The sequence below is a fragment of the Protopterus annectens genome, chromosome 4.part0 (genome assembly GCF_019279795.1).
Source record: "Protopterus annectens isolate FY-2018-M chromosome 4.part0, PAN1.0, whole genome shotgun sequence".
Taxonomy (NCBI): Eukaryota; Metazoa; Chordata; order Ceratodontiformes; family Protopteridae; genus Protopterus; species Protopterus annectens.
In genome coordinates, this window is record NC_056733.1 from 170,753,261 (window position 1) to 170,776,395 (window position 23,135).

A 23,135-nucleotide genomic window follows, 5' to 3' on the forward strand; every position below is an offset into this window, starting at 1 on the left:
TCACTATGGATAAAAACAGTCTGATCAGAGATTGGCAACCTTTTTTGAGCTTAGTATGAAAATGTGTGACTTTTTCTCTTATAAGATGTTGAAGTGCCAGGAAGACAACTTGTAGGGAAACTATATGGCATACTTGGATATACATATATTTTAAATAAATTGACAAGAATTGTCATTAATTGTTCAAATCTGGAAGACATCCTGTCAAAAAAAAAAAAAAAGCAATACTGCTACTGATCAAACTGGTCCCTAGTGGAGTACCAGGTGAAACGTGCCCAAATCCAACTGTTTGTCACCACTTCCAGAAGTTGCCTACACCTGAATGTGATTGTATCACCTCTGGCAGTATACCTGTTCAATTGGCCTTTACATGTTAGCTTGTTCACTGTCAGAGGATCAAAACACTGTTGATTATTGTTTGCATAGCCCCTGTTATGTTTCACAGAGTCCCAGACTTCTATTCCATTAGAAAGACATTTTTATAGCAATGTGTCAGAAAGTAGGGTCTTTGAGAAATGGAAATAATGTCTAATGCAGGAAGGTTCATGTTTTGCTGTATGTTATTAAAAGACCTGAAGTTCAAGAAATGTAAATGTTAGGAGAATTCTGTAGATTTCATTTTTACAGATTCATTCAGGAATCATTTTGGATTAAAAAAAAAAAAACTGAAGATTTCTTTAATAACGTGCAGTCACTTTTCCTGTTCAAGTAAATATTTGAGCAGTCCACTCGGTCACTCATTTGGGTCAGTAAATTTTGAAAAATTCAGGATGGTTTACTGAAAAAAGTACTTCCATTAATTATAAAAGTAAAAGTAAGCTACAAAACAGCATTACTGTGAGAAAAGAATGTTTGTGAATCTGTATTATCATTTCAAAGAATAGTTTTTCAACAGAAAGCAGGTGAATAACAAAAATTTATGAACAACACATTTGTCAGTATTGGATTTTTGTTTTATATTTTAACTTGTATATATCTATATGTGTAAGAAATAAATCATACATTTCCTGAATTTTTACGAATGACAAATTATTTCATTAAGGCAACCAGACATTCATCATAAAATGCACTCTCTATCCCTGGTAGTTAAAACAGGCTTGTGTTATGCAAAAGTATAGTTTAAACAAACTAATCAAATGTCTGTTTATGGAATGGTTTCTAAGAACACTCATAGAAAACAAGCAAAAATGCTAATAGTGTGAGACTATGAAATTAAATAAAGCATGTGAACAGTAGCATTTACAGTACAAATGGCAGCTTCAGTATAAAATTTTACACGCATTTTCATGCTCTAATGTAACACTTCTACGAAGTGTAGAAATCAAGTATTGTAATATTACAATACAAAGTCTCAATAAAGAATGTAAGTCACTTTAGGCAACATTTCTTCTTATATAATTATTTTATGAATACAAAAGAATCTTTTCAGAGTACAAATGTACCTTCTGCTAGATGACTATAGGTTAACACATCTGATATTTTGTTCATAAATATAAGTTTTAATTTAACAATTAGGAACATTTACAGATGATATCATCAAAGACCCATAATGTGCAGGCATTACCTTTCTTTAAATAGTGCTTAATATAAAAATGAAGCTATAGAACGGTCGGCACTGATCTGTTTTCTTATATGGTAACACTCTGTGATAGCTGCATGTAATTTTTGGGTAGCTGTGTAGCTGTAATTTGGCATACACTAATGGAATGAATTCTGTACTGCAGCTTTTGAAGTGCTTTATGCTGTTTTATTAGAGTAGGGATACTGCAGTGGGTGGTGTTCCATAGTAATTAACAAAGAATATGAAAAATGACACCTCAAATAGCTGGAATGCAGATATTGTTAAAAGTGAATACAAATTAGCGGTTCAAAAACGATCCCCTACACTTGTTTGCATAATCTGCTTTTCTTTAATTAGCTTTTGGATAGTATTTGAATAACATGTATCCTTTTCAATGTCACATGTATTCTTTTTCTGACTACTTTGGAGTCTATAATTTTTACTATTAGTTTCCTTTATCACTGAAACAGATTCTTTACCTGTCTTCCTTTTTTCATTGTATATCTTCAGTATCGTAGCCTCATGAGGGAAGACATAAAACTGAGCTAATACAGTAGAACAGCACAGCATTTTTGTTTTTAGGCTTTGCTAGTAGACAGAATATACACACACCACACAACACATCCATTTTATTCCACTGCAGCTAATGATAGGAAATCTCAAGTTACAACAAACATGACCTTGAGAGACGTTAGTTGGCAATTTCACTGTTAGATGCATGCATGATGTACTCTGTTGGTTAATACAGTAAACATTTGAATTGCTGAGACTCAAAATACTGAGACCCAGAATATAGAGGCTGAATGACCAAAAATCCAAATTTCTGTATGCTAAGTTTGAGATTGCTATTTCTCATAATATTCTCTTTTCTCTGAGGTATGGCAATCTTGGAGTTAGTGTATCTAAGTTCATGGGGTATGGGTGGATTTCCCCCCAAATCAAGGGGGGTAGTGTGTGTGTGAGGGGGCTTGCCTGCCTAACAAAAACCAAGATTAAAGGAGTAAAGTGGTGTTCAGTATTCACTCTTTTCTATTTTGTCTTTTTTTTTAGCATTTTGAAAGTCAGCATTTTGAGTCCCAATATTTTAAAAGGGAGCTGGCTAATACTGAGTGAGCATCTAAAAAATGCCTTACTGTATTGCTTAATACTAAGGAGACAGAGTCATAGACATGGAGAATCTGAGAGTTTGAGATTCACTGTATAGGTCTTTAGATCCCTAGAGATGTCTTACACTGACAGTTACAGTAAGTGAGTGTTTCATGCTATTGCAAAAAAGCATTTCAGTCCCTTCAGCTCTGATATTCTATCATTGATATTCTATCAGTTTGACATTTAGTTGAAACAAATGCCTGGCATGTCATATATTATATCATAAAATTATACTATCTTTGTCCTTTTAAACTGCTTATACTGCAAGGTCTGCCAGTCAAGTCCTTTTCGCAGTATGTGCAGCTTTGCTGTACTATATGTTAGACCACTCTGGGACTTGAAGTATTGATGTATGTTCAGCAGAAGAAAATATTCAGATGTGAGCACCTTGACTTTGTCATTGTTTATTATCAGCTGCATTGATTAAGAAACAAAGGGTGTGAAAATCAGCCAGCTACTTAACTGATAGTGAAGCACCTGAACTGACTGGAAGCATTTTTAAACTTGAAACACAGGTGAGTTTGCTGTTTTTGTTGTAAAAAATAATGGAGTCTCATATGTCACAACTGCAAAGCTCAAACGTCAGTCATTGATATTAGGGAAAAGGAACAACATTCATTAGTAGCTCTCAGTTTAACTGCTGTAGTGAGAACACAAGTAGCTCACTAGCCTTAGAACTGCAGTTTTCCCGTGCCAGTGGCATTCATCAAAGTACAATGATTATGGCTTGTTCTGTGACTTATGATAAGCTGCACTGGCATTCCTGAAGACTTTCCTGCAGCATGGAACAGCGGTACAGCTGGTGCAACCGGTTGTACCCTTGTCTGACAACAATATGGGTCTGACCAGACATCTTCACAGGTTCACAGATTTAAAAAGACAACTGGAAGTGCAGAGAAACACCTGGTCACCAAAATTTTAGCCAAGGATTCCACTACAGGGTTCACATTTGGAAAACAATATTTTCATTAAAGCCAGCCAAACTATGAATCATTCTTGCATGAAAATAGAGTTGTAACACAACCCCCCCATACTTCTGTATCAATGAATATGACAGAAGAGCATGTTTGTTTTGAACAGCATAATTATAGCAAATATAAAGATTTTTTCAAAAATTCCGTATTGTTGATGTTTCCACCTCATTTTGAGGTATTACATATTGTCCTTTTTATCAAACAATATTCACCCTACCATTGTTCTAAGTGAAGGTCAATTGGTGCATTCAGATTTAGATCGGGAACATCCAAGAAGTCAGTGCTGAACATACCAAGGCCATTGTTGGTGATTGATGCAAAGCTTGTTGCTGAACTTGGTGGTGTTAGTGTTAACCATTCCATGCTTTCCCATGGTGACTCAGTAAAACCTAGGTTCAGGACTGCACCTTCTGTAGAGGATGGTGATACCTGGGTTTCCATTGGTGAGATGGGGTTTTCCAAACCTTCATGAGATTCGGTAGGTTCTTCCTGAGCTTTTCCTGAAAATCTGTCCACCATGCCTTCTAAATGCGGCTCATTTGTCATTTTAAGTAGTGTGAGGGCACTTGTTCTTCCTACTGGGCTCTGAGTATTCAATATGGATTCAAGATGGCTGTCACAGTTACTTGTGGAGTGATCAAAACAAAGCCGGGAAGGTGGAATGTGTTCATAGAGACCATGTTGTTTTGATGCTGTAACATTGGATTGTCCTGGAGATACTGTTATTTGAAGAGTTTTCTGCACACCAGAGTGATTGTCTTTAGCATTAGCCGGCATTTCTATATAGAGAAGAAAACAGGATAGTTGTAAGTAGATTATGTAATAATGTGTCACAATGTTTAGGTTTTTGTCATTACATCACTTTTGCTTGAGGGCAGAAAGATATAATTAACCTACCTAGTCTATTTAAAGTCCATTTAGCAGTACCACCCTCTGTATTTCTCTCTTCCTCTTTATTCCTTCTGGACCTATTCCATATTATTGTGAATTTTTTCATGTATTCCCTTTCCACCATGCTCCTGGTAGGCCATTGCCAGAGTCCACAACCCTCTTGAGAAGAAATATTTCCCCAGACCCAGGGAATACCTAGTCCCTACATTCTTGCTTAGCTATATCCTTTATCCATTTTTCCTGCTTCTTCATTGTAGTAGATAATACTACTTTTTTCAGTCCTCTTTTACACTGTTGGGTTGACCTCCAGCAAAGAAATTTGTCAACACATTGTCTAGATTCCCGAGGGCTATGGGAGGCATTATTTTCTCTTAGAGTCTTATTTTCCCTTATACTAGCCTAACTTTCATCACCTGCTGTCTGTCCTAGTGTCCAACCACACCTTTCTCTTCTATCCTCCCTCCCAGCATGGCATCCTCCCTTTCATTTGTTTGGTGAAGACAGAAATTCCATATTCATTCAACACTCATGATTTTTCACCCATCTTCTGTGATCTCCCTCCTGTCTGTATAAACCATTTCCAGTTCTGTCTCTGTTGTCCTCTTTTCTGAACTATTACTAGAAATGCATTTATTCCCTTTCTTCCGATATTTTTCCATTTTTCTTTCACTTATACCTTTACTGCCTTCACCTCATTTCATGTATTTTGACTTACCTTCTTGTACTGCATCCTAATGACTAGACTCAGCCCGTGCACTCACTCACACAAACCTTCTCTTTCTTGTTTTCTTTATCTTCCTCACAAGTTTTTCTTAGCTATGAGTACTTCATATTTGACCTATTTAAATACCTTGTTCAGCCACTGATTTGCCCCCACTTCCTTAACTCATTTTTGTGTATTCCTTTTGCCTGTCTGCCTGATGACCATCACACTCCTCCTACTTGATCCTATTCATTCTCCAGAAATCACTGGCCATCCAGTATCTAGAGTGAAAGCCAACTAAATGCCATCATTCAAAGAGGCATGGACCTTGTTTCTGACTTACTCTGCCTCACAGCTTCTGTCTGGCTACAGAGACCTGGAGCACTCTTGTTCCAGTGTGTTGAGGGACTGGTTTCACCACTCTCGCAATGGGGCCACCTATATTTAAAGGTCAAAATCTAACTGTCCCCAGGCCCAAGAGCTACCTAATGGCTATGATGCCATAGCCATATAATTCAGAAGCCAGTGGTCAGGGCTATTTCTGCTATGATGCCATATCCATATAATTCAGAATCCAGAGGTCAGGGCCATTTCTATTTGAACAAATCCCATCCTTTAGTAGTTTTCATGTGCTCCTGTGTCACTGTTGGGGCCTACAATACCTGCCCTGACCTAGGTATGTTTCTGTGCATGAGTTGTAGACGCTAGTGTTACTGGTTTAGTACTTCCCAACACATACAGCATTACAGCTGCAATGATTCAACTATCTCAATGATTTTGAGAATATAGTTGGTAACTCTTTTAGCCTGCAAGAATGTGCTCTAATGCAAAAAAAAAAAAAAAGAAACTTAACAAAAACAGTGTGTTACACAAAATCCACCCACTCAACTATATATATATATATATATATATATATATATATATATATATATATATATATATATATATATATATATTCTCATGCACACACACACACACACACACACACACACACACACACACACACACACACATATATACAAGAGTTTCTGAAATTAAAGCATTAAAGCAAACTTTAGTATACAACAGGTAGGCCTTTTTAATACTGGAATTGTACACACAATAAGACTGTTTGTGGATTAAGAAAAAAAACAGGTTTATTTTTTGTATTCTTTTGAAAACCAAGCACAAAGTGATAGTCAGTGTAAAGCAAAGGAGCTAGGAACACAGTTGGGTGAGTGAAGACCCACTAAATTGGAAGGATTCTGAAAACCTTATGCAAGTTATTAGTAAGAAAGCACAACCAATGTGAGAGCTTCAATTGCAGCCAATTAAAAGGCTAATTCTGAAGACTATTTCAAATTAATAGCAAGGAAGCACAGCCAACTGGAAACATCAGTTACAGCCAATTATAAGGCTAATATGAAAACCAGTCACAAGAACTGCTCCTATCATGCCCCTTTGTTGAAATTAGGATAAAAGAGCAATGCCATAGCCAGTATTACTATAAGTTTTTCCTTTACTTGACTAAGTCTGTAAGACAAAAGCACTAATCCAAATAAAGCTTCTTTAATTGAAGACTGACTCAAAGTGAGTTATTTTGAAGATTTGAATGGATTTATTATGAGAACTTTTTAATTCTGGATAGAAACTAAGGTTCACTCTCCTTCCTGAACCACAGTGTGCTTTCGAGCTAGTATCCATTCTTCTAATGACAGATTTACAGCCCTATGATTATGACACTGTTCCTGTAACATCACTCCTTCTTACTATTTCTCAGTCTCTTATCCTGCTTCCATGACATGTCTGGGGGTCAGTATACTGCTAGCAGTCCACCAACACTATTCCACTTTCCTGTGTCTTAACTATTAAAAATTAATCCCAAGGTTTGTCCATTGCTGTTTCCTCATCCCCTTCATGGATGTGTATCCGTCCTTCTCACTGGCCTTAAGGCTGATGCCCTCCCTTCCAACAATTCTTGCTTCCCCACCATCTACCTTTCTCTGTCATTACTAAACAACCTGTAGCCTGGGATCTCCATGCCCTACTTCTCTTTCCATTGGTCCATGTTTCTGTTACATCCGCAATGCTGACCCTTTCCTCCTACATCATTGCTTGCAGCACCTTCATCTTTTTCCCCCAGATACCTTGCATTACTTAGTAATACTATCTACACATAATCTGAACAGCATATTTTTGTTTTTCTGCTTTTTCTATGCTTGTTTTTCTCCCCTGCCTAATGTCTGAATATATATTCTTCTCTTTATCTTTTGCAATTCTCCATCCACCTTCCATCTTAGTTTCAAGTAAAATTATGAGGACACAGCTTTACAACCCAGTTTTAGTAACTATAACCTCATCTTTTCTAAGACTGAGCTTGTCCCCGACATAGATCTGGTTACTCTATCAGGTCTTTCCCATCCACCTACCAGTCTCAAGCCCTTTTCTCTCTCCGTTCCATTCAAAAGTACAGTCATTACATTATAGTTCTTCATTCTTTCCTACCTGAGCATGCTGGCTGTGGTTAGAGGGAAACATTTGAGAATGCTGCCTCCGACCTCCCTATTCTGGCATCTTTGTGCCACCTCCTTGGCCTTGTTTATTACCACCTCACCTGTCTTTTCTGATCATTGGCATCTACATCTGCCAAGGGTTCATAGGTAAGTAAGCTTAACCAATTTCCCTTTTGGTGCTTGAATGACCTATCCTGTTTGGTGTTATACTGGCCTTACCCATCCCATGGTCGATAATTATATATTACCCCTAGAGAGAGAAAATAACTGGGATCATACCATAGATAATTTGAGGGGATACACATATGGGATAAAGAATGTAGAAGATGCCTCTGTCCATTAGTAGTACATGGGTTAGTCCTGGGATCTGTCTACTGCCTCCAGTCTGTTGCCCTAGACTTCATTCTCCTTGGTAACTTCTGAATTTTAAAATGTCCTGAGCTAGTTTAATTAAATGTTATTTTCTCCTTTCTGTATTTCTAAAATGTATCCTTTGGTGACTGAGTTTCTTTCACCAGAAATAAAATTGTTCACTTTACCCACCCTGGCTGTGTATGATATCCTGAATCATGCCCTGCATCCAGTCAGTTCTGCTGTGATTTATTGTGTTTCTTACTCTAGTTACCCCACTGTGGAGCTGCACCATGCTTCATGCAATTGTTTCTGTCGCTGTGTTGTACTCCTTATACTACTTGTTCTACCCGACTCTTTGATCTTCTATTCAGTGTATCTCCCTTCCTGCTTCTAGTGTTGCCTACAGCATGGCTGCCTTTGGTTCTGCCTTCCCTTTATCACTCATCACCACTGTCTGTCCTTGTGAATGCATCTTGTCTTCCTTCTTGTCTTTTTTTTCTTTGATGCATTGATCCCCCCCTCTCTCCCCTCTCTTCCTTCCTTGCTTCCTGCTTACCACTTGGCTACCTAATTCTATCCACTTCCTCCAGTCTGATGATAAGTTGTCTATACTCCTCTAATACCTCTGCCCATGGCCTCCTGATTACTACCAGTCCCCTCTTTATTACTAATAACCTGCCATGACCTCCTGATCACTGTCAGTTCCCTCCTTATTATTAATAGCCTGCCTGTCTACTGTCTTACTGTTGACCTCTCTCTTTTATTTGTTCCCTGACATTTCTCACTTGACTAGCTAAACTACTACCATATACAGCTTCTTTTTCTTCCTTGAAGCTCCCCCATTCTCCTGCATATCCCACATCCATTGCCACTGGGGGCTGACTGAGTCAACCCCTCCCTGTGCCTGAACACTCTTTGCATTTCTCTCCATAACCTCTCCTGCAGCATAAGCTTTGCATTTCTCTCCATAACCTCTCCTGCAGCTTAAGCTGCCACTTACTCTTGCCTTATTTGCTTAATTTAATTTATCCCAATTAAGAATTATTTATCTACCTGAGCTGACATACTTAAAGGGGTCCTGCAAGGCCCTGTACTGGGCTCAATGTTGTTAAATATAGTTTTTTTCTCAGATACCAAAGCACTGATTTTTAAGAACTTTGTTTCAAGGAATACAAAATTACTTAAAATGTATTTATTGCATATTTTCTAAGTAATGTTAAATATAATATGTAATATGACATTTTGTGCATATACGAAAGGGGATTTATTAATTTTGAAAAGAATGCTGAGGACATTTACAAAGAGAATTTCTGGGTTGAAAAATCTTCCATATCAAGCTAGACTGGAAGCTTTAGGTCTTTTTTCCATAAGTTATAGGTTTATGCGATTAAAGTTGTGTCTAGATTCTTGGGCATTAACTCATTACATCCAAGTGATGCCTCCAGGTTCATCTGCAGTTAACTCCTACTGACACCTCTAGGCATCAAATATTGCTTGTTCATATATGCATCAATAATTCCAAAACCATGTTACGTACAAGGATTTAAAATATTTCATCTTAAAGCTTGCATAATGACAAACTGCATTAATATTTGACCTCTGTCTAGTGCAGGTAAATATATATTAACTGTTGTTTTCATGACATTAATTTATTTAGATATAATTTTCACATTTTTCTAAATATCTCAACAACCAAGTAACACAGATAGAACTCCATACCCTCATATGAAAGCGTTCAGCTAGATGAATAAAATGCTGCTGACAGTAAGTGTTTATCTCGAGTGGTTGCAAAATATTACAAATGTAATAGTTACTGTGTTTACTGTGACGTATAAAATTCATTTTAAGACCTAGAACCTAAAAAATACTACCACTATAAAAATAGTTTATGTTGAAGAGTTTGCCATTTATACTTCTTTCATAACCCTTGTGGTCCCAGAGATATGAGCATTTGTTTGAAATGTCAGGACATAATTTGATTCTGTCAAAAAGCTTAGGCTCTGCTCATTGGAAGTTACAGTGCAAAATTCCTGAGCTCCATTGGAGTGAAGGAGTTAAGGAATGAGGAGCTCTGACTATTACTGTCACTTTGCTGTAGTGCTCAAGATGCAAGCATATGGGTTTTTCATGTCTAACAAGTTATCTAAACATATGATTCTATATAAATCACCATGAATGCACTGAATTTGGACAATATATACACAGTAGGTAGGAAATGCCACTAAATAAGTAAAACCACTCCATTTCTTTAGGTTTACCTTTATTTTGTTGAAAGCCGTATGTGCGATGTGCACAACGTCGAAAGTACGGCTGCAAAGAACCACAATGCAGATTCACCATGTGTTTTAATGGCAAATAAGCAAATGCTTTTTACCCATTGAAACACGTGGATCAAATGTCGGAAATGGTTTTCCAGCAAGCCATTTTCGACATTTGATCCTTCGATGTTGTCTGTATTTCGGCATTACAGTTTGCAGAAATGGCCGTTCGCATAAATGCAGTTCAGTCATTCAAAGATAAACCGTACTGTTCCAAGTTATATAATATGAAATACTACAAAAGTCAAAAGTGTATATATATATATATATATATATATATATATATATATGTAAGGGTGTAGCTGTGTGTGCGTGCGATTACAAGACAACTGTTACTTTTCACTAACACCCTTTCCATTGATCAATTATCACTGACTTCTGCCTTATTAAAATGTGAGATCCTATGACAGTTGGGGAAAAAGAGGAATGACTGACTATGACTTATCAGCTGTTTGCTCTTTGACCAAGTGATAGTCAGTTAGTCAGTGGCATATATATATATATATATATATATATATATATATATATATATATATATATATATATATACACACATATATAGAAATTGATTTATTTATATTTATTATCTATATCGGTGTTTGTCTGCATCTATATCTATATATCTGTATAAACATCCTAATCTATATCTGTTCAATTTGATATTACGTTCTTTATCTATTATGAATGCAAACTCATACAGATAGAGTATTAGTATATATATATATATATATATATATATATATATATATATATATATATATATATATATATATATATATATATATATATATATATGCAGTTCACTTTTTTCAGTCACATGAAATTGTGTGTCTTTGTGTGTGTGTTTTGTTAAAAAAATTTTATCATTAAGTGCTGGAAATGTCTGTGTTAGGAACATTGAATTTCTATGTGGTGTTCCAGGTTTGCTTGCAAGCATATAAGTGGAGTCGTTAACTAATATGGATGTACAAAACTTTTTGGGTAGGAGTGTGTGTGTGTGTGTGTGTGTGTGTGTGTGTGTGTGTGTGTGTGTGTGTGTGTGTGTGTGTGTGTGTGTGTGTGTGCCTGTAGTGACACTGTTTGGGAAAGGGGCTTTTGGTTAGGGTTAACACAGATGAGAAAGGTGGTACCTCACTCAAACATGATCCATCCTCACACACTGATGCTGGCAAGCTGGATGCACAGTGCCTGTTCCCTCATTTTTGCAGTGTGATAATGAGCCAGGCTCCACTGTCATACCTGTTGACAGAAACATCTTTATAAACCATTCAGAGGGATGATGGCAGAGCAGCTGCAGCAGGGGAAACATAAGATACAAAGTATCCCTTGCTAAATGTGCTTTCCCTGCAGCTCTATGCTGGGTTGCTATGCATCTCAGCACACTATAGCAGCTGACTGTTTGCATTTGGGAGCATGGATGAACTGGGCACAGGAGCTCCCTTACAACCTGGTGCTGTTGATTTCTGCCTGTGAAATGGCTATTTTTTTCTCTCTCTACTTACGGGATTATAATAATGAAAAGTAACTGCTCTGCTCTTTATTTGTGTGGGCCTATCAGAGTCATTCTTTGATCTCTGACGGTATTTAAATGCTATTGGGGAGAAAATAGAAGAAACATTTTCATAGCAGCTTTTTTTTTTTTTTAGAAAAGATCCATTCATCCATTTCTGTAAAAAAAAATCCATTGTTATGGCAGAGGCTTTTGCCAGATACCTTTTTTCCTTACAGGACAGTTTGTTGAACAATTACAATGATAACTTTATAAACACGTTTAACTTCACTTTTCTGAAACCTATCTGCCTTGAGCACCAAAATGAAGTAAATTTTGTAGTTCTCACTTCCATAATTTGGCATTCATACTGCAACTCACTAATGTTAAACTTCACTGGCACACACGCATAACTATCAATTTATTTTCCCAATATTAGGATATGAACACATGATCAACAAGTGGTGTTGTGTACTTTGCCCTTCTCCTCCATTAATGGTCATTAATATGTGATGGTAGGGGGATTTAGTTTGTTGACACCATACAAACTATCTCTAGAGTCCTGTAATACCTCAGCTCTCTGTTTCTTGCACAACACAGTCAGTCACGGAAATGCTTACTAAAAGAGCATATGTCATATGTCATATATCATAGATGTATACTTATTCAGCAGATGAACAACAAAACTGAATGCATATCTTCACCATTTGATCATTTGTAATTAAAATTTAATTAAAAGGAATGACCCGAATAAGGTCTGTAACAACCATTCCGCTAATCTTTCCAACCTCCTTTTTCTCGGGTATGATAATGTTGGTAATATTACAATATGCATGCACATGTTATTTTAACAGTTAAACTATTGAAAAGATGGTCATCTGATGATAATAACATTTGTTTGCTTCTTACCTCCAGTTTCGATAAGCACATCAAGAAGCTCATCCATCTGTTGACTTCTAGTCAATTGCTGCAAGACAGAAGTAAGAACAGTGTTAAGGATAATTCATGCAGGTATTCTGAACAGTTTTACAGGAAATGCATTCTTTTCTGCCTCTTCATGTTAGGAAGCTATTACAACAAAGCAGTTTTGAGTTCTGATTTACAGAGTGGAGTTACCTCTGGGAAAGAAACAAAAGATATTTGTTGAGCAGACATTTTGGCTAAAGGATCATGGGTAGGAAAACTGTTATCCCTCTGTGCTAAGGACTGCATACTCTAAAAATATATTTGTATTATGATTGCTGCTCACTGACATAACATCTGTTTGTATTTAAAGTCTGGAAAGAAATAAATGCATATCTTATGTCCTCAACAAACTTGAAGATGACTAAAGTGGAACAATCAGTATCAGCCTTGATTTTCACTGTAGGGCAATAGTGAGATAAATAAGCCTATAGTTTTGCTGTTGCTTATCATTTCAGAAAAGATAAAGCAAGACTATGGAATGCAACAGAATACGCTGCATACTCTCAGATGTATGTAGTTAAAGATTTCTTAAAAAAGACAAATATGTCAGACTGGAAATGCATTACATCTACTACTGTCTTTTAGCTTGATTTTTGTTAGCAAGGATATGCTGATCAGACATATGCAAACAGTTTAATATATTTCTGTCTTGTCAGTTAATGTACATGTTTAGTGTGTGCCTTATCTTTCCTTGAAACCTCAAGAATAAGACGTTATCTTTTTGAATTGCAGTCTTCCTGGGGCAGTTCCCTGCCACCTGGAAGAAAGTAGGTTACTCTGTGTATCACTTTATGTACAGTATTATAATTTTGTGGAAATGATAAAAGAAAGTTTACCTCTGTGCAGTAAATGGCAGAAAAAGACATACATAATACACTTACAAGTTATCAATATATTTAATTCCCCTGCATTTTGTTTCAGTCATTGAAATAGGAATTTAGTCAAAATTTACAATTTTGTCTATAGAGACATGAATTAAGTGAGCTTTGTCTTGACTGAACCTATAGGTAAAAACGTTGCTGTAAGCCTCAATTAAATTTAGTAGTTATTTAAGAAAACTTTTTGGATTATGGTGGTAAATCAACATATTCTTGACAAACAATGTGCCATTGATATAATTATTGTCATAAGTCAAATTGTGGATGATAATCTGACTAAATAAAGGTTCACAAGACAGGATAAGATATATGGGGCTAGGTGAACACCTTGTCTAGTACTGGTTTTAATTATGAGAGGTGACAAGGTAAGATTATTAAATGAAACATGTACATGTATTAGGGATTAATAAGTAGCAAAAGGAACACAGAAAATGCAATTTAGCCAAGAACTTTCTTATAAGAGGTACATCAGTTTAACACCAAAACAGGTTAAATGTGGTTCTTGTATTTTATAAATTCTGACATTAAATTATTATCCTGCATTTGTCTTTCCTCCATAAAATCAAACTGAAAATCTGAAGTAATACGATTAATAGCCATTATTAATTTTTTAGCCAATATCTTCTTCTTCATCATCATCATCATCATCATCATCGTCATGATTAGTATTTATCAAGGAAATTGGGTGAAGGACCTATATGAAGGTTAGATATCATGGTACATTTTTATTGGATGAGATAATTATCTTTATCATGATAAATACAAAAGTGATTATACAGGGAAACTACAGCTGGAGTTAGTAAATGCTTCATTTTCCTATAAAAATTTGCCCTAAAATTCTCCTACTCATGGAACTTTTTCTACCTTGAGTTTGATGTTAGCAGTTCTTACTTGCATATCTTAAATGGTTTGCTAAGATTATTTAAGAGACAGGCTGGGATGAGTCTAGACTTATAAGAAGCAAGATATCAATCAAGTTATTTCTGAGGACATCCATTAGTAAGATGTAGAATAGCTCTCAGAGTATATCATATGAAATGTATTTAAAATACTCGAAGACGCAGTAAAATTGCTCTGTTATTGCCAATAACTTTTAATAGTATTTCTAGGTAGTTTGAGATTTAAAATCTACACTAACAACCTTGATGGTATGTAACCAACTCAGAGTACTTTTGCATTTATTTTACAATTTGTCCTTTTAAAGTTAGAAGTGTAAAGGAGTTTAAGTTGTTCTTGTAACTTTTTAAGGATGAACATGTATCTGCATTAAATGATGATTGCAATTCCCTATTCCTTGCCTGACTTTGTTGGTTGGAAGTCAGTACAAATTTTCCATTTTTTTATAAAAAGGGTATACTAAATAAATGCCCTTAATTTAACCTTTAATTACACCCATCTAATATCAAAAGGTAAATGGTTATCCATGTATGACTTCTAAAATTCCTTAAATTACAACTTGATTGCTTCAATTACCATTTGTTTTTTTTTTTAAGATTTGGGCGAAAATTTAGTGAACTCTAAATAAAGGGTGATTTGGGAGCAATCTCAGAAGGATCAGATCAGGGTGCTTCTTGTACATGCATGATTGACCCTTTTAATGCATTAGAGATCAGAAAATAATCTAGCCTTACAAATAACTTATGCAGGGCTGATAAAGGTACACTTGGTTCCTTTAGGGAACTTCATTCTTTATGGATTGATTAATTCATAAGCTAATATTATCTCTGGAACCTAAGTTGTCTAAAGACGACAAGAATGTTAAGTTCTAATCCCCAATAATAAAATGATGGCTTTTGAATTGTGAAATAAGAGTTGATAAATCCCCAATAATATTCACATTATTCTAACAATGAGCATATATGAATATAATGACTAAAGGCTGATTATTGTATGGACGTTTGCATTCTAATATATTGAATTGTCCAGTGTTTATTATATGGATGCTGTAGTTATGCTTAATAATTATAGCAATGTCATGGCTTTAGGTACTGGAGCCTGCAGCAAATAATGGGGAAATTCACCTTTTCTTAAGGGATTCTAAATAAGAGGCAGTCATATGTGAATTTTCAGTATGCTGATTTGCATATCCATATTATACAATAACAAATACATGAAAAGCTTTGTTTTAGTTGGATTTTGCATTGTGTTAACCATCTAAATCACAAGCAATTATTTAGTTTCTAAAAGATTTTTTCCATAAGGAAAAGTATAATGAGTGTTAACATGAAGGTGTCCATTATGTTGACAATGCATAAAAGATTCAGTTAGCAACCTATATGAAATAAAGCTGGCTATAAGTCCTTAAATACTGGCTATAGGGTAGAAATTATCAGTGTCTGAAATATGATAGTTAAGTCAGGTAAGATCCCAAGATATGAACCTAATACTTCCTCCCCTTAGCTTACCAAGAAGAGAAGAGAAGTAAAAACTCCAAAGTTGCTATCCAGACCAATTCTATTTAATCACCACATACTACTGTACTTATGTGAGAAACATAATTTTCATCTAACTCTTAGCCACACCTGGTTTGGCAACCTTGCCTCTCTCTAAGACAAGTGCCTGTTGGTAATATTGTGTATCAAATTTACAGCATGACATCATGACATAAAGAGGCATCAGCTATGCTTGGAATAAAAGGTTTGTTCATATTCAACTTAGTTTAAAAAAAGTGATGAAGGAACATACATAGTTAGCTGGGTAAATGGGTACAAGAAAAAGATCAACTGCATTGTTATTGATCATATAAATAAACTAAAAAGTGCCTGCAACATTACACAAGTAAAAATGTATAGGCTAATAGTAGAAACTTGATTTGTAGCTTGACTTGCTTGATTAACGCATATAAGGAAACATACTGGGTATCGAGTTTCAGAAGCAACACCAGTGTGACAGACTATATTCAGGTTAAAGAGAAGAAAAGTCGCAATATCTTATGCAGGTATTAACCATTCATATTTTTTTACTAGTTCACTGTGAAACACATAATACAAGTAAGTAACTGCTTAAGATCTGCCCAAAGTGTTAAATGACAGCATGCCTTTCAGCTCAAAGTATAAGGACACAGTTATGTAAATATTTTTTATGACTTAAGTAAAAAATAAAAATGAATTTGAAAATCACCACCAAATCAAAGATGAATTTTAAACTTTGTGGTAGTATACCATTGTCTTTTAAAAAAACTTTGTAAAGCAATAAGACAGCTTATTTCAATTGTGTTCTGACAGAAAAAGCTGATATTTTATGAAAAATGATCCAAGATGGCACATGTAGAGGGACAAGTGATGTTAACAATAGCTATTAAATCTGATAGAGTTATTTCTAAATTGACCTGCAAGTTCACAGCTTTTGTTAGTGTAGACTTATCAAAGTGTACTTCTTATAGTTAAGGTTTAAAAAAGATCAAATGGCCATAATCAAAATTAATATTGATCTGCTGTTTAAGAAGTTGTTAAATACTAAGGTCCCAAACACCACCAACGAACTTCTCCACAATATAGATGATTAGGATTAGGTCTGTGATAGTACAATACAAGTATAAATAACTTTAAATAATGACAAGGACTGACACAATGCATGGAATCCAAATGGAATTCTAGCTTATACAATCCAAAAACAGAGTTCTTTCATGTTGTGCACTAAAATTTCAATCCATTTCTCATTACTACCTGAGAAAGTACAGTTGTGGTAGCTGAACTTAGCATAACAGCAGATGTTTGAATGATCACTGCTGCAGTAGCCTTATCTATATGGATTTTATCCTGCCAAGGATATAACAGCCAGCCAGCTTCCAAAGCTTCAGGGCACCTTCCATGCACCCAAAACTGTCAAGCAGCTCGAGCTGAACTGGGTGCGAATTCCTTTAGAGCTTTCCTGCCAACAGACAGAGGGAGGCTGAACCCTGAATGGGCAATACTAGGAATAATAAAAAATGAATGTTCACACCCTGGCATAAAAAAAAAAACACCAAAAAATGAAGTGGGATGGAGGGAGGGAGCAGCTTCTGCAGCAGTGAACATTCAAACATCTACTTTTATGGTAAGTTTAACTTACACAACTGTACTATGTACTTCATATTGATCACTGCTGCGGTAGCCTTAACTTTATGGGTAGGTTACCCTAGCCAACTATATTTGAGAGGTACAAGGAGAAAGGTTTAGGATCTCCTAGAAAATGGTCCTAGCAAAGCATGATCTAGATCTAGAAAATGAAAAGTATGTACAGGGGATCAAGTAGCAGCTTCTAAAATGCTTCTAGACTATAACTCTTTCTAAAAAGCCATAGAAGAAGCCAAGATCCTTTCAGAGTGGGTCTTGACTCTGCCTGGAATAGATTTGTCATGGTGGGTATAACAAAGGTAATAGCCTTAGACAACCATTTGGAAATAGTCTGTTTTGACAGAGGTTGTCCCTTCTTACCTTTACAAGAAATGAACAAATGATTCAAAGTTCTGAAAGATTTTGTTCTGTCAAGGTAGTATCTGAGTTTTCTGTGGTAACCTTTCTCCCTCATTTTTAGGTACAGGAAAGAAAACAGGGAGATGGAGAGATTGGCTTAAAGTAAATTCGTATACCACTTTAGGCATCAAAGAAGAAATAGTTCTCAAAGAAACCCTGTCCTTGTGGAAAATGAGGTAGTGTTAACTCACCATAAGAGCTTGCAAGTCAAATACACTTCTTGCATAGGTCAGCCCAATCAGTAAACTGTTTTCCTTGTTAAGAACCTAAAGTCAGCCAGATTAGCTGGTTCAGATGGAGCTAGTGTTAGTTTCTCTAACACAAAATTAAGATCCCAAGGAAGGGCCACTGGTTTACTTGAAGGCCTCTTACATAAAACCCCCTTCAAGAACATTTTGACATGCAACTGTTTTGAAAGAGGAGGATCCATGGGCAGGCATGCAGAAATGGCTGATAAATGAACCTTGATACAAGAATAAGAAAGACCATAGGAGAGTAACTCACACAAATGTTGTAAAAACAAACAACTAGCCCTGAATAGGTGCTGGTTATATTGTTGGCACCAACTAGAAAATCCTTTCCATTTGTTAATATATGATTTTCTAGGGACTATATTATAAGAGCGAGGATTTCAATATTCGAACAACGTATGGGCGACACCAAATGGTCAAATATTGAAAACCCATCGCCATAGGGAATTCTTCCCTTTACTTCAATGTAGTATGATCTTGGAGTTGCTATATTTAAGTAGCAGGGGTGTGGTGGGCACAGTCCTCCATGTGGGGGGTGCAGGAGGGCTTGCCCTCCTGCTCAGAGCGATCAGGTAGGTTTTTGTTTAATTTTTACATTTTTTATTTTTGTTTTGAAGTTTCACAACTTCGCTCATATGGTGTCGCCCATATGGTGTTCTTATAATATAGACCCGATTTTCTAGTAGCAGGCTTTGTTGCCTCCAGGAGTACCTGCTGCACATCCTCAGAAAACAGGTGCTTTAAAGGAAATAACTCTATCATCCAGGGAGTCAATTCAAAATGATTGATGTTGGGGTGTATCAAACACTCCTGGTCTTGTGTGAGTAAATCCATTCTATGAGGAAACTTGTGGTAATTGCCCCTGGTCATTTCCAAAAGAAGGGAGAACCATGGTTGCCTGGACCAAAAGACAGTCACCACAATTATCTTGGGAGATGCCTTCTGAATCTTCAAAAGTGCCATGGATATTAATGGAAAGGGGGGAAAGGCATGCAGGCACATTCCTGTCCAGAGAAAAGAAAAGGCATATGTCTTCCAGGCCTTCTTGCATAGTGTCCTGGAACAGAATATTGCCAGTTGATTACTCAGACAGGAGGCAAAGAGGTCTACTTGAGGAACTCCCCAGAGATGGATTAAATTTTGGAAGACCTCCAGATATAGTTTACATTTATGATGGTCTGTCCTGGTCCTGTTCAGCTTGTCTGTGACACAATTTTGCTCTGATGGAATGTAGGATGCCTGTAGATTGAAACTGTGCTGTGAAGCTATATCCCAAGCTAACATGGCTAGTCTGTCAAGAGGGTACGACCGGTTCCCCCTTGCTTGTTGATATACCACATCACTGACATATTGTTTGTAACCACTTGAATAGATCCTGAGGATCAAAGATGGTTTAGACAAATGAGTGCCTTCATGATGGTAAGCATCTCCTTGATATTTACGTCCTTGCATCTGTCCTTGGTGTCCCACACCCCCTGCACTTTTATCTCTCCTGAAACTACTTCCAAAGCAAATGGGAAGCAAATGTGGTGACTGACTGCTTTGGAGCAGGGAAGGACAAGGAGAGATCTTGATTTAAGGATATCTGTTGTCTCCATCAGCTGGCCAGCTGTAATATACTTAGCAGGATATAACCCATATCACTAAGGCTACTGCAGCAGAGATCAAGATAATGAACATCCGAAACTTGTAAAATCTGAAAAAAAAAACTGAAAAAGGTGACCAGAATGGCTGAATTTCTAGTTAAGAGAGACCATGACTTCCAATTCATAGATATAATACAGCTCTATATGGGGGGAAAGAGTGGCCTGAAAGAGGCACAGAAACAGTATTTAATTTAAACATTATAGAGAAAAAAATTCAGTTTTGGAGGAACCTCTGGTCTTTAGGATAAATAAGGAAAAACTGATAAATTATACTAATGTTTCTGAAATCTGCATGAGTTAAGGAACATATTAGTATGAGCACCTTTGTAAATGTATGAATGACATAAGGAAGTAACTTGATGACATAATACTGCCAAATGAGTCACTGTTACTATGGGAATGGTGGTGTAGTGCAACATGATTGCTGGAGACAGTAGAAGAGAAGTGGAAGTAACAGAAGACGAGAGTACACTGATTCAGCCATTTTCGTTTGTTATTAATAGTATATTAATAGCAACAAGCCATTCCTGTGATTATTTCAGTCAATCTCTCAATCAACAAGTAAGTTGGGTATGTGAATGTTGTATTAAGTTGAGTCCATAAATAATTGAATAAACGCTCACCTGTTTGACAGCATCCTCATAGGAGGGAGGTTGCTTATTTTTTGAGAGGGATGAGTTTGAATTGCAAAAGTTTGGAGATGGAATGGGAAATTTTTGATTCATGTGGTTGCCAGGCTGCAAACTTGTCATCTAAATGAAAACACAAGTTAAAGCCTTTTTAGTGCAATTATGAATGCCCCCAGGATGGTGGCTTTTTTATAAAATGTGCATTTCTTCTTGAAATTAAAGAATAGTATAACATAGATATTAGTTGTTGCATCTGCTTTTCCATGTATATTATTCTGTGCTCTGCCTTACAGCCATTCTGTAAAATAATAGATAATTAATCATGTAAAGTAAAAAAATGCTCAGTACAGGTTCCTAGGTTTATAGGATAGTACCAGGCAGGAGGTTTACACAGTTAGGCAGATGGACTCACAGGTGGCCACAGTGGGATCATGTCACAAAATACTGTCTCTGCGGTTATTAATCATCATATTACTGTTTGTGAGTCACTGCAACATTCGCCTTAGTTATGTCACTAAAAATATTGTAAAACAAAATAATACACAGGTACTGCATTAACTTTAGCCTTATAAGTGAATAAATATTTCAACAGCGGAGCAACTCAGGTGGCCCACATTAGCAAAAGGCACTGTAATTCCACAAAAGACTTAGATCTTACGATTTGTGCAGTCTGAAAAATGTATACATTCTGTCAAAGACGTAGAAAGTGTTGTGTGTGTTATCATCAAATTAGAAAATAAAGTATAACAGCACGTACAGTATTATTAACTAAAATGCCCATGTCAGTGGTAGCTTGTAATGCGTACAAACTTTGATCATGTAGCACAAGGAACTTAATGCGATCTGTGTTTATTTTTATTTAGGCTCACCATTTTATAAAGACATACAAAAAGTAAACCGTGCTTTCATCATGAATTGAGCAGCAGAAATGCTTTGTTATACAAACATGTTTTAGAATAATTAAACTGGTAGTGCATTAAAATACACACATAAGGACATTTTTAAATTCAATCCAAATATATAATTTTAAATTCAATATGATTTCTCAGCTTCCTTGTATTTACAGGAGTTATACATTTCTTGAATAACAAACTTTTTCTGAATACATAGAAGCTGCGGCTGGTCAGCACCATGTAACCTGTGATCGTAAACTATGCAGTGCATTAAGACTGTGCATTACTTCTCTATCCTCACATAAAGCACATGCTCACGAGTGAATCAATGAATGACTGAATTTTGCTGTCCATGTCAAACACAATCAGCTTTGTTAAAAATTCCTCCTATTAATGATTTCTTTTTAATTATTAAGTGATACAACAGTAGAAGAACAGCTTACAGGTAATGATTCAATGCAGAGTTAGGAGACATTGACATACTTTCCCGCTTCTTGTTGACTGAGGCTTTAAGCTTACATCTCAAGAAAATGCTCATTAATAAGATATTTTTATTAAGGCAAAGACAAAATAGTTTAGTTGATGGACTGAGACTTGCAAAGGTTAGAACACTATGAGAGCTGTGTACTGTGGCTTACGAGGATTGCAAAGAATGACAGATGCATTGTCTAAACATAACATTTTTCTTAGATGCTAATATTAGGTGAGTACTTTCAAGCATTACATTTGTTAGTTGTTAAAACTGCTGATGTTTGGTGGATGAATCTGGAAATATTAATCACTTACATCAAGATCTAGTTGCACTGATACAGAATGGAATCTTGGATAACTGAGAATAGAAGATGGATAAATAAATACGCAACAGCACAGAACATGAAAGAGAAACAAGAAGGAAAACAGCAGAAAAATAACTGTAGATATGAGGGAGTGAATTAAGCCGATGGGAAACAAAAGACGCCCCATGGACAGGAACACATCTTTTTGTAAAATGTGGCTTCTGAAACTGAATTCAGCACAGGATTAGTTGTGAAAAGTTTTATCACCAGCCTGACTGTTGGGAGCCTTATCATGGGCCTTTGCTAGGGGTAAATTTCTTTAATCCAAGGTGCACTGACTTCAGAGCTGACTATATTATGTGGGTGGAAATTACAGCCCCCTGCATCGTAGTTTAGGAGTTTTACCCTCCTCCATCATAGCGTATGACCTTTTATGAACTTTAGTGAAATAAATATGGTTCTCACTTTTGAGTATTTGTGCTGTTGTTAATTTTGGCATCAGAGGTACAGCAAAGTTGTGTTCAAAAACACGACTTTTACCATTCTGATATGTAATCCCATAGATTAACCTGGATATATTATAGTTACTACACTAATGGTAGAAATTATTTACAGAGAAGTTAATTAATGAAAACAGTGAGAAAGAGCTGCACTGATGGCATAGAGCAGTGAATCCCAGACTATAACCCAGGTGTCCTGACTTTGATTAGT

General features: G+C 36.1%; 1 protein-coding gene across 5 annotated transcripts in view; it reads right to left on the reverse strand.

Annotated features, from left to right (window-relative positions):
- Positions 1-846: 846 nt before the first annotated feature.
- MYOCD (myocardin) overlaps positions 847-23,135 on the reverse strand; it is a 191,388-nt gene continuing 169,099 nt past the window's right edge. For 4 of the 5 annotated variants that reach the window (XM_044068156.1, XM_044068154.1, XM_044068158.1 and 1 more), the window contains 3 exons: positions 20,750-20,878; positions 12,841-12,898; positions 847-4,463 (listed from right to left, as the gene is read on the reverse strand). In XM_044068156.1, the coding sequence (XP_043924091.1) occupies positions 3,898-4,463; positions 12,841-12,898; positions 20,750-20,878 (753 nt within the window). In that variant the 3' untranslated portion in view covers positions 847-3,897. The remainder of the gene's footprint in view (positions 4,464-12,840; positions 12,899-20,749; positions 20,879-23,135) is intronic. The other variant, XM_044068157.1, reaches the window with a different exon arrangement.